The 11,376-nt window shown below is 38.7% G+C and overlaps 1 protein-coding gene across 18 annotated transcripts; it reads right to left on the bottom strand.

The window, feature by feature from the left end:
- Positions 1-248: 248 nt before the first annotated feature.
- LOC133717348 (uncharacterized) lies at positions 249-10,533 on the bottom strand. 18 transcript variants are annotated; one of them, XM_062144080.1, is made up of 18 exons: positions 10,228-10,532; positions 5,491-9,976; positions 5,305-5,369; positions 5,150-5,204; positions 4,978-5,041; positions 4,830-4,869; positions 4,646-4,719; positions 4,464-4,544; positions 4,109-4,365; positions 3,690-3,753; positions 3,473-3,535; positions 3,321-3,372; positions 3,165-3,212; positions 3,018-3,073; positions 2,617-2,904; positions 1,354-1,762; positions 981-1,271; positions 249-898 (listed from the first exon to the last, which is right to left on the bottom strand). In XM_062144080.1, exon 2 carries the CDS (start codon positions 9,479-9,481, stop codon positions 5,816-5,818), a length of 3,666 nt encoding a protein of 1,221 aa, XP_062000064.1. In that variant the 5' UTR covers positions 9,482-9,976; positions 10,228-10,532; the 3' UTR covers positions 249-898; positions 981-1,271; positions 1,354-1,762; positions 2,617-2,904; positions 3,018-3,073; positions 3,165-3,212; positions 3,321-3,372; positions 3,473-3,535; positions 3,690-3,753; positions 4,109-4,365; positions 4,464-4,544; positions 4,646-4,719; positions 4,830-4,869; positions 4,978-5,041; positions 5,150-5,204; positions 5,305-5,369; positions 5,491-5,815. The 18 variants fall into 18 exon arrangements, with proteins under 18 accessions (XP_062000064.1, XP_062000088.1, XP_062000036.1 ...); XM_062144104.1 differs by having other exon boundaries at positions 3,690-3,719; XM_062144052.1 differs by having other exon boundaries at positions 3,690-4,365.
- Positions 10,534-11,376: the final 843 nt, after the last annotated feature.

The following is an 11,376-nucleotide window of genomic DNA, read 5'->3' as shown; positions in this document are numbered from 1 at the left end:
TAGCCAAAGTTGCAGATTATAATTTTCTATGGTGCAATATAACCCCCTTGCTTTAGACATTCTAAATCGGGTTCTACTTTTTGAAGTAAATTGTTATGAAATTAGACTGGAGTCATGTTTTCCTATTTCAATTAGGAGAAGTGTTCTGAGTGTTAGCGTATCAGCATAATTGTATGAGTAGTTAACGGTCATTAGGGTTTACTTAATCTGTTTCCTCTACATTACTTAATCAGAAATATAAATGCAAATTGTTTAACAGAAGATCCAAAATAAAGATTACCATAGGAAATTAAACTTGTCCAAATACCCCAACAGGGAGGCAATACCACACATTAAAGTAAAACACTTGCCTCAGCCAGGAAGCAATAAAAGTACCATGAAAAGTAAAACATAAAGTCCACATAAACCAAAGGATCTTCACAGTTGACTTCAGAAACCACCCAGGAGGACAAAGTGAATGGGAGACTCCTTCTATGCAACAGCTGGTGGACAATGCAGATAAATAAGACTTACCAACCCAGGGTATCTCCTAGTCACATAGCCATCATACGCATCAAATATCCCGTTCTTAATGGCGTGAAAGTATACGTGTCTCAAAAATTGGATTAACTCCCAATACTCAACCCCTGTAATTTGAACTCCTTCGTAATTAATCCGATAAGTCTTTTTCATTCCCTTCTCAACGTCAGAATCACTCACCTCTTCATCTCTCATCAATCCTGAATTCCATGGCATTCTAATAACATTTTTCTTCTCTGCGTCTTGACTAATGTCTTGGAGTTCAGGATGATACGAGTTCAAGTCAAACACTCTAGCGGCGTCAACGAATATCTTTAACCGCTTACGGCCACTCTTTAGATAAGGATGTCCAAGGAGCCTCTTGCATAGCTCCGTGAAACTGAAGAGAAAAGAAAAGAGACATAATTAGGATAAATATCAATTATAAATGATTGTATTTAAACTACATTAAAGCGACTTACCTCATGTTACTCAACCTGTTCGAATCATTCAAAATATCAAAAATGCATTCACAGTCATGCTTGCGGTAATAAGGCATTATTGACTTCAGCTGTGTGAAAAAATTTGTGACATCAGTTATCTCAAATGCCTTCCAATCTTCCTCTCCCAAGCGCTCTCGCTGAATGCTGAAGTTCTGAAGCTTCAGCTTTTCATCAGTGGTGTCCCGTACAATCACATAGTTGGACAAATTGCTCAAATCACCGTGGGCAATGCCCTCAGTGTGAGCATCAATAAAGGCCTTCAAAATTTTCCTACAAAACCACAATTTCAATTCAAAATCATGTTCACCCATGCACAGTTATAGAAATAAATCAAACTCCAAAGAAATAGTACCTAGCATTTTTCCTCAACCAAACGTATAACTTCTCCTTTTCCGAAACAGAATTCTTCACTTCACGAAACTTGCAACGCCACCAATCATGAAAATCTTCGAATATAGGGTAAAAAAGGATCCAAGTCTTCATCTTCTTATTGAATGTGAACAAGATAGGTTTCTGGATGTACACATTGGTCACTTTACGAGTACAGGAGAAAAAAATTTCGGCTCTGCTATCACTTCCTTCATAGAGAATGAACTTGGAGTTTCTTGCTCTCTCTAAATTCTCCCAATCCCCTCCTTGCGGCTCCTCATATGAGATTCTTGCTGTTCCTTCATTTATATTCAACCTATACCAGACTATACCTTCACATGCTCTACGTGATACACCATCAATCGACATTGCAGGGGAGAACCTTCAGTATCCTGAAAATGTAGCACAAGTATAATAAGAAATATGACCAGAAAGATTACAAAAAGCAAAAAGTCGTATATACACAAACATCATCGCTGCAGATAGAGAGACACAAAATCTAGATGCAAATGGGCAAGAGGACTGTAATGAGAACCGAGATAATTTGACTCAAATTAGTCTCAACATTTGTTTACATCAACAGTAGATAGATGCAAAATATTTCACTTATTTTCTTCCCATCTTACCAACAAAACAACCATAATCAAGACTGAAGATATCTGCATAGTCTGAATAGTCATTTACAACATTAATTCTCTTTACATGCTACAAAAATGAAAGACTTAATTCTCTTTTACATGCTACAAAAATGAAAGACATGAGTCAGATTTGCCTGTTTGTTGAAACCTTTAATTGACTAGAGCATCAAGAGTTCGAATCAAACTTCAACTTTACTGTCTCTTTTTTGGTGCCCTACTACTATTCAAGTACAAGAAGCTGTTCTTGTCAGAAGCTTACGCACACTAGAATACTGTTACAGTTTCTACATTCATGTACTAATTCTTTATGTGAAAGGGAAAACAAATTGTCATATTCCTGAGGCAAAAAGAAAATAATCAACGACCTGGATTCATGTAATTCATCGGCTAGAAAGGAAAAAGAAAAATTATGTATCTGGAACCGAAGAAGGAATCAATCAATGACCCAAATTCATGTAATTCATGACCCAAAAAACAAACCGATCAGTGTTGACAACTTAAAGGAAAAGAAACAGTAACTTTGATAGATAATCAACACGGACTCTTGGAGGTTGAAATCAATAAATAATAACATGAACAGAAACATCAGGAGAGATTGACTTAGTGACCTTAATTGGAGAGGAGAGGCTCTGACTGAAGCACGGAGAGGAGAGGCTCTGACTGTAGCACAGAGATGATGCAGCGGCAAATTCGGTCTCCTTTGAAGTTTCTGAATCACGGGCAGGGATGTTTGACAAGAAAGATAGACTTAGTGACCTTAATTAAACAGGAGCGGAGGCTCTGACTGAGGCACAGAGATGATGCAGCGGCAAATTAGGTCTTCAACAAAAGGAGTTTCTGAATCAGGTGCAGAGATGTTTGACAAGAGAGATAATGTCGGAGTCTCTTTTACTCCCCTGTGAAACCAATGTTATCATCAGAAACTAAATCTCCAAAAAAAAGTACAAAAACAACAGATTCTACTGATTCCAGGGAACTAGTAAATCAAAGCCAAAGCCATGTGCTTCACCTTTTACTCAGAGCGTTTTAACCCTTGTTTTATCACACTCTTTGGGTTCAAAATCCCTGAAACATACAATCAGAAACCACTTAAGGCTGTCTACAAAACATAGCTAATCCCAACATGTAGAAACTGAAACTGTACCATACAACTTACCTTGAAAGGGGTGTAGTTTAACCTGCTCGTCTCGATTTGGATGTCAACCTGTGAACTCTCAGAGTTAGAAATAAAAACAGCTACAGACAACTGATTGGTTGATAAAAAGACACTACAGAAATAGAAAGGTATCATAAACACGCTTGTATTTTCTACCTTTTTATTTGCGAAACTCTCTTTTTGGTTCAAAAGTCTGCGATGTGGAGCACTGAACATGAAACAATCAGAAATCATGTATAAAGTTGCAAAGAAGGTAATATAGAACCCCAACATACAGAAATTGAAATTGTAGGGAAGAAACAACTTACGGTGTGGAGCACTCAACCCTGCAAGAGCTGAATTTTTTATCCCTTTTAATTATTGCTTAAACCCTAAACCATAAATCCAATCAATTAATCTTACAAGTTTAGTAAATGAAATAGATACAAACACTATATTTTGATCTAGGTTCGATTCAACAAGTAATTGCATGAACAGAAACAGAGAGAGAGAGAGAGAGAGAGAGAGAGAGAGAGAGAGATTCACCACTTTGAGATAAGAAAAACATGAAAATATCTACAAGAGAAAGGGAAAACGAACGGTCATATTCCTGAGGCAAAAAGGAAATAATCAATGACCTGGATTCATGTAATTCATCGGCTAAAAAGGAAAAAGAAAATTGATATATCCGGAACCAAAAAAGGAATCATTCAATGACCCAAATTCATGTGATTCATCGGCTGGAAGGAAAAAGAAAATTGATATATCCTGAACCAAAGAAGGAATCAATCAATGATCCAAATTCATGTAATTAATATATTCATGACCCAAAAAAGGAACTGATCGGTGCTACAACTTAAAGAAAAAGAAACAGTAACTTAGATAGATTATCTACAGACTCTTGGAGGTTGAAATCAATAAATAATAACATGAACAGAAACACCAGGAGAGATTGACTTAGCGACCTTAATTGAAGAGGAGTGGCTCTGACGGAGGCAAAGAGATGATGCAGCGGCAAATTAGGTAAAGGAGTTTCCGATTCAGGCACAGAGATGTTTGACAAGAAAGATCCGCTTAGTGACCTTAATTGGAGAGGAGCGGAGGCTCTGACTGAGTCACAGAGATGACGCAGCGGCAAATTAGGTCTTCAACAAAAGAAGTTTCTGAATCAGGTGCTGAGATGTTTGACAAGAGAGATAATGTCGGAGTCTCTTTTAGTTCCCTGTGAAACCAATGTTATCATCAGAAGCTAAACCTCCAAAAAAAAAATACAAAAAAAAAAACAGATTCTAACTAGTCAATCAAAGCCATGTGCTTCACCTTTTACTTGGAGCGTTTAACCCTTCTCTTAAGCCGTCTCACCTGTTACTTGTTTTATCACTGTCTTTGGGTTCAAAATCCCTGAAACATACAACCAGAAACCACTTAAAGCTGTCTACAAAACATAGCTAATCCCAACATGTAAAAATTGAAACTATACAATACAATACAATACAACTTACCATGCAAATGAGTTGACCTTGCCGGGGCTGTATTTTATCTCATTTGCCCCCCCCCCCCCTCCTCCTCCCTCCTGCTGAAAACCGAAAATTCTGTCATCAGAAACTGTCGATGAAGCCAATTGATTCATTGGATTGAAAAGCACTATGAACATAAAACAACTTCTTAAAAGCACATGTATTGAACCTTTATCTTAGTCGCACTCTCTCCTCCGAGTTCAAAATCTCTGAGACATCAAACAATCAGAAATGATATCAAGCTGCGTGAAAGACTTAAAACAATCCCAACATGTAAAAATAGAAATTATAGGGAAGCGCAAGAAACAACAACTTACAGCTTCAAGCACTCAAACTTGAAAGGGGTGTAGTATACCTGCTCGTCTTGTTTTGGATGTCAACCTGTGAAACCTTAGAGTTAGAAATAAAAACAGCCACAGGCGACTGATTGGTTGATAAAAAGGCACTACAGAAATAGAAAGGTACCACAGACACGCATGTATTTTCTACCTTTTTATTTGCGAAACTCTCTTTTTTTTGGTTCAAAAGTCTGCGATGTGGAGCACTGAACATAAAACAATCAGAAATCATGTATAAAGTTGCAAAGAAGGTAATATAGAACCCCAACATACAGCAATTGAAATTGTAGGGAAGAAACAACTTACGGCGTGGAGCACTCAACCCTGCAAGAGCTGATTTTTATCCCTCTTAGTTCTTTTCGGTCATTCTCCTGTGAAACCCAATTTGGTGATGAGAAGCTATAAGTCAGAGACTTGCACAGTTAATTCTTTTGATTGTAGGGCAGTATCAAAACATTAAAAGGATTCAACATAAGGAAAATGTATATCTACCTTTCTGTTTGTCAAAGTCAAGGACACTAAAATCTCATAGGGTGTTGCAAATTCAGGTACCAATTCTTGAGGCAGAATGTTACGATCCCCGGGATCGTAGCCAGGAAACGACATCGCAAAGGAAATAAATTAAGAGAAAGCTAAAGAAACTAAGAAGATAAAGACTGATTTTTCATTGATAGATTCGTTCTACAGGAAAGCTAGTAGATATAGAACTGTCTAGGACACGTGTCGATCAACCAGTGATGACTCCTACCTAACATACTCCCAGCACAAGGACCAAACGGTGCGCACCAACTAAACAAAACGCTGCGTTTCAACCCGCTCAAAGAACAGGGTTGACCTCAAGCCTGAAAAGTCTTCCGAAATTTGTCCATGCTTCATTATCCAAGTCACCAAAGGTTATCTTTGGCATCTGAGGCTCCAGAACTGCAGATATTGCCAACATCAAGAACATTTTATCCCAATACCTGTCAGAAGCATTGAGTGAAGTTCCAAGAGCATAATCAACTATGTTGACCCGCTGGAGAGCCATCGTATTGTCAAAAGCAGCCCCCAAATTGTTATAAAAGAAGCACGCATAAATGAAGAGATCATAGACAAACTCGAAGTAGAAGATCAACAACGTGATACCCCAGTGCTGAAAGTAGAGGAATAAATCATCATTCTCTTCAAGGTTGGTCAGCTGTGTGGCCTTAAGCACATAAGCTTTGGCCTCCACGTGATGAGATAGTTGTCCTGTATCTACATTCACAACTCTTGTAAACTGACCCCATTCTCCAGGCTTATCATCATAGCAATTTTTGACAGACTTAAAAACTACCCATTCACATTCTTCAAGTACAATATGGCTGAGCAACTCCATGGTGGCAGTTGAGAAGTTTCCAAGTGGGGATGAATACATACTTGAGCTTTGTGAGTGAGCCTTTAGCTTTGATAGCCAAGTAATTACTGTCGGAGTGGAGTCACCATTCGTTAATAAACAGGGAACAATAAGTAGCCAATCAATAGCACCTGTTTTCAACATTCCAACAATAGGGACATCATCAAATAAGATAGCAAGATTATTATCTGAGTAAGCAGAGAAATCAAGGACCTGAAAAATGACATTGAGAAACAAAGGCTGTTCAATTTCTTCTGATACCAAGTCTGTATTGCCCATTGGAATAATTGCAAGTGCAACACATTTTTCAATATTGATCTCTTGCTCAAGTCTTTTCATCTCCGCATGACCATACTTACCCAAAGCTGTACATGAATTAGCTTGATTGAGCTGAGAGGAAAATTCAATGACCTTGTCATGTAGCATGTGGCCTTGAGTGGTAGCTCCCGAAGCAACCATGTACAATTTCATGCACAATACTTTTCTGAACTTCATCTTTGCAAACAGCAGCTCAAACCCAAGTGTTGGACTCTGAGAATCTAATGAAAAATCATGGAGTCCAATATCTGTATACAACCCCATATTCAACTCCATCATAGCTTTCCCATTTGCTGTTGATCTAATTGGTTTAACAAACTGATCTGGAGCATTAATATTTCTCATGCAGGAAAGATGACTTGCACGAACATCTTTGATACCATAAGCTGTAAACATTAAAACCTTTGAGACAACAACAAACATCCAAGGGTCAAGTGCTGCTGAGCATTCCACCAAGATAACCTCCAAAGCCTGAAGACAAGGTATTTGGTCTGATTCAACTCCTTTTCTCCACATTTCCACAAACTCATACGCACTCCTTGTCATCATATTCAACTTCTTATATATCAGAGCAGCTTCCTTTGAATACAATTGAACAATTGTAATTGCAATAACAGCTTCGACGTCTATCGGATCAATATGATACTCATTTTGCAGCAACTCCAAACTCGTAAATTCAACATTTACACCAAATGTTGGGGCTCCCGGGGTACCCTGTAAAGTAAGCACATAAGATGCACCAGGTACAAGGAATATATCATGGAGGTGAATCTCTGGTCCTGCGTAGACTTCCATCATAATTGGTTGGCTCAAAATTTCATGCCCAGATTGCTGCAAAGCATTGACAAAGAAAGTTGTGATCCCAAGATGTGAAGCAAAAATCTTAACTTTTGGGACATTTATATTTCCACCACCTGTGTTTGACATCTCAATAATTTGATCCTTAACCTGCACTTGAGCACTATTGTAGGCAAACTGATAAGAGTCAAAAGTTCTGTCCCCACTAATACCAGCCATCATATCAATAGTCTGTGCATGCCCTTCCATAAGGCTTATAACTTCTAGTGACATAATCTTTATCCATGCAATCTCTGCAACTTGTACCACATCAGAAGATGCAAGTGGAGGAGCAATTCCAATATCATAATCTGTCACAAGCGCAGTCCCCAAGCCTTTAGGAGACAGCACCAGTTGGGAGCATTGTAAATCTGTTGGGCGTTGAATGACTTCTACTACTTGACTATCATTTACAACAACTTTCAGAAAACAGATTGCACCAGTAATTGCCAAATTTACCTTAGTATCGGGAATGAAAACTACTGAGTGAAGTTCTGGACTAATCCTCAATGTAGAAATAAGCCGTGACAATGAGTTTTGAGTCAGTTCATCAAGTCCATCGAATGCTTCCTTGCAAAAAAGTTTAGTCTCACAATGACAAAGCTCAAAGCAAAGAATGAACCACTTTAATAGATGTGATCGAGATTGGCTTTCGGTGAAGCATACTGCCATCTTATTGTCGAGCTTGAGGCCTTCCCTAAGAACAAAATTTAGTTTCTTGGCATTCTCTTCCCAATTTATATTCCTGATCATATCCAAATCCTCCAAATCACCTTCTAATTTACTCAAAGATGATAAAAGCTGGTATAAATTCTGGTATAAATTCTGACAATCGAATTTGAATCCCAACTTCTGCATTGTATAGAGTGCATCCAAGGTAGACATAACATATCCCAAACACTTCTCATCTAGCTTCAGATGGTTTTCATGAAAATTCTCAAGCAGCTCTTTCTCCACACTACATTTAATTTTTCCAATCATGATGTCCAAAGTCATATTCATCGCATCCAAAAACCACTTCTCTGGCACCTTAACTATACTAATTGGACAACACTTAAAAACTAAAGCACGGCATAGATTGCCAACAGTCACAAACATATATTTTTCTTCATTCCCACATAAGTTACAGGTTTCAGACTTAACTTGGAGTTCTGATAGACAACTAACGGACTCCAAATTACTTACATGATCTCTAGAAAAGTTCTCTGTAGCTCCTTTGCTTTTGTCATCCCCACATAAGTTAGAGGTTTCCACCTCTTCATTGTAACCAGCATCTCCAATTTTATTACACTTTTCAATTACGCCTTTCTCATAATCACTGGCATCATCATGTTTGTCTAGCTTAGCTGCTGGATAAATTTGATTTTCATATCGATCAGCAGATTGAATAGTAGCTATAGGATTTGCTTCAAGATTTTCTCCTGCGGGTCCTTTTCTGCTATAGTTTCCAGACTCTTGACTCCCATTATAGTTCCAATCTTTTTCACCACCAACTAATGCAGCAGTAGAAGTAATAGCCGTACCAACCACAATCTGATCCATACTAGTATTATCATAAAATCCCAATATCACATCAGTGTGAGACAAATTCAAGTCATTATCCACAGGGGTTTTACGAATAATACCATTATCAGTAGGAATAAGTGATGACGAAGCCTCAGTTGCAGCCGGAATCAATTGGGGTGTTGACGACGGCGGTGGAGAGCCAAACTTCAGTGGGTTATCATCTTGGCTTGTCGGAGAGTGTAATGAACCCCTTAACAACCGCAGCTCCTCCCTGAATTCAGATATGAAGGTATCCATCGAACTCTTCAATGATTCACGCATCTCACACAACTTAGCTTCTGTCTGCTGTTTGTGAACTTGCAATTTGCCAGAACCTTGTGGTGGTGAATGTGGTTTCTCACAAACGGGAGGTGAAGGAGCAGAATGGTAAATAGGTGTTGTAGTCATGGGTTTGGTGGAGACGAACTGAGAATGAGGGTCACAGGAATGGCTTTGTGAAATCGGGGGATATATCCATGGATTTGGGTTAGAAGGAGGGATTAATGGACTGTGAGAAGTGGTGGTGAGCGGCTGTTGAGCAGTAGGATAAATGGGTTGCAATTGAGGAGGAGAGCTGAACTGTGCGTGAGTTTGAGAAACACAGGGAAATTGATGAGGGAAAACATACCCATTAATAATTGTTTGGGAGGGTGGTGGTGGTGATGGTGAGTAACTCGGTTGGAATGGAAATGGAGGAGGAGGTGGGTAGCTTGGTTGCAATGGAAATTGGGAAGGACGTGGTGCGTAGCTAGGGCTACCGTGAGGGTGAGACGAATGTGTGAGGTAACAAGCGGCGGAGATCCCACCACCGTAACCCGCCGGACTCACCGGAAACAGGCCCAGTTGCGGCCTAACATACTCCCAGCACAAGGACCAAACGGTGCGCACCAACTAAACAAAACGCTGCGTTTCAATTGTAAATATAAAGACTCGTAACACAGAAGCTTAAACCCTAAACCATAAACCCAATCAACTAATCTTACAAGTTTAGTAAATGAGAAAGATACAAAGACTATATTTTTATCTAGGTTCGATTCAACAAGTAATTGCATGAACAGAAACACAGAGAGAGAGAGAGAGAGAGAGAGAGATTCACCACTTTGAGATAAGAAAAACCTGAAAAATATCTAGAAGAGAAAATAAATGTCACCAACCTGAACCGGAGAGGAGCTCTGGAACCGAAATCAAAGAGATGAGAGATGCGGCAGCAAATTAGGTTTTCTATGGTCGAAGCAAGCAGATTGGGTTGTCAAGAACTCGATCGCTTCTATTGAACCGAAGAAATCTAGCCTCTGGTTTCAAAATCGATCCTTTTTTACTGAATCCAATGAATCAGCCTCTGGTTTCCTCAGCTCATGGTCAGGCTTTTCTTCTTCTTCTTCTTCTTATTTTTTTCCGAATAGTATGGTCAGGCTTTTGTTTTGGGACAACAGTGACGAAGAAGATGAAATAGCACTCATGTTTTCTCACCGTTGGATATCCTACACGCCAATCATGGCCGTTGGATACCCTTTTCTTTTTTTAAATTAAGAAATTTTTCTTGTCAAACAAATTAACAAAATATTACGAGTCAATTTATTATTTTTAGCATGTGGTACATTGAAAACGTATACATATATGAATATATAAAAAAAAATTGTTTTTAGGGCCTTATGTTTGCTTGTTAATTGTAAATGCATTCGTTTTAAGCCTGGGCTCGGGTCGGGTCAGGCCCGAAATTTGATAAAACCGAGTTTCGGGCCGGTTCGGGCTTTTTTGAAAATGGAAACCGACAAAAACCGATCCCAAACGGGCCGGTTCGGGCTTCGGGCTTTTCGGGCCCAATATGCAAAATACACAACAATCTGGTAAGAGGCAAGGTTCAAACTCCTGACCTCTTGCACCAAATCCTTGCTCTCAACCACTGGAGCATGAGACGCTCTGGGAATATTTTGTTCGACGTTTGTATTTATTTGTCCTAAGCGGTAGAAATAAAACAAAACAAGACAAAAGGCTCTGCCCTCTTTTACTTTCTACTCTTTCTTTCTTTTCTGGTCTTCTTTGACACTTTCTTCTTCTTCTTCTGCAGTTCTTTACTTCTATTCATTAATTCATATATTCTTCTGCTTTTTTTTTCTTCCTCCCTCTTTCTTTTCTAGTCTTCTTCGACACTTCTTATTCTTCTTCTTCTTCTTCTGCAGTTCTATTCATATATATATATATATATATATATATATATATATATATATATATATATATATATATATATATATATATACGGAGGCGTTCCAAAGAGGACGTCCGCACTTTAACGAAAGTGCGGA

Source organism: Rosa rugosa, chromosome 1 (assembly GCF_958449725.1).
Source record: "Rosa rugosa chromosome 1, drRosRugo1.1, whole genome shotgun sequence".
Lineage (NCBI taxonomy): Eukaryota > Viridiplantae > Streptophyta > Magnoliopsida > Rosales > Rosaceae > Rosa > Rosa rugosa.
The sequence above is the reverse complement of the archived record's forward strand: the minus strand, read 5'-3'. Positions and strand labels throughout refer to the sequence as shown.

Coding starts and splice junctions, on each gene's coding strand:
- LOC133717348 (XM_062144071.1), bottom strand. CDS start 9,481: ATGACTACAACACCTATTTACCATTCTGCTCCTTCACCTCCCGTTTGT.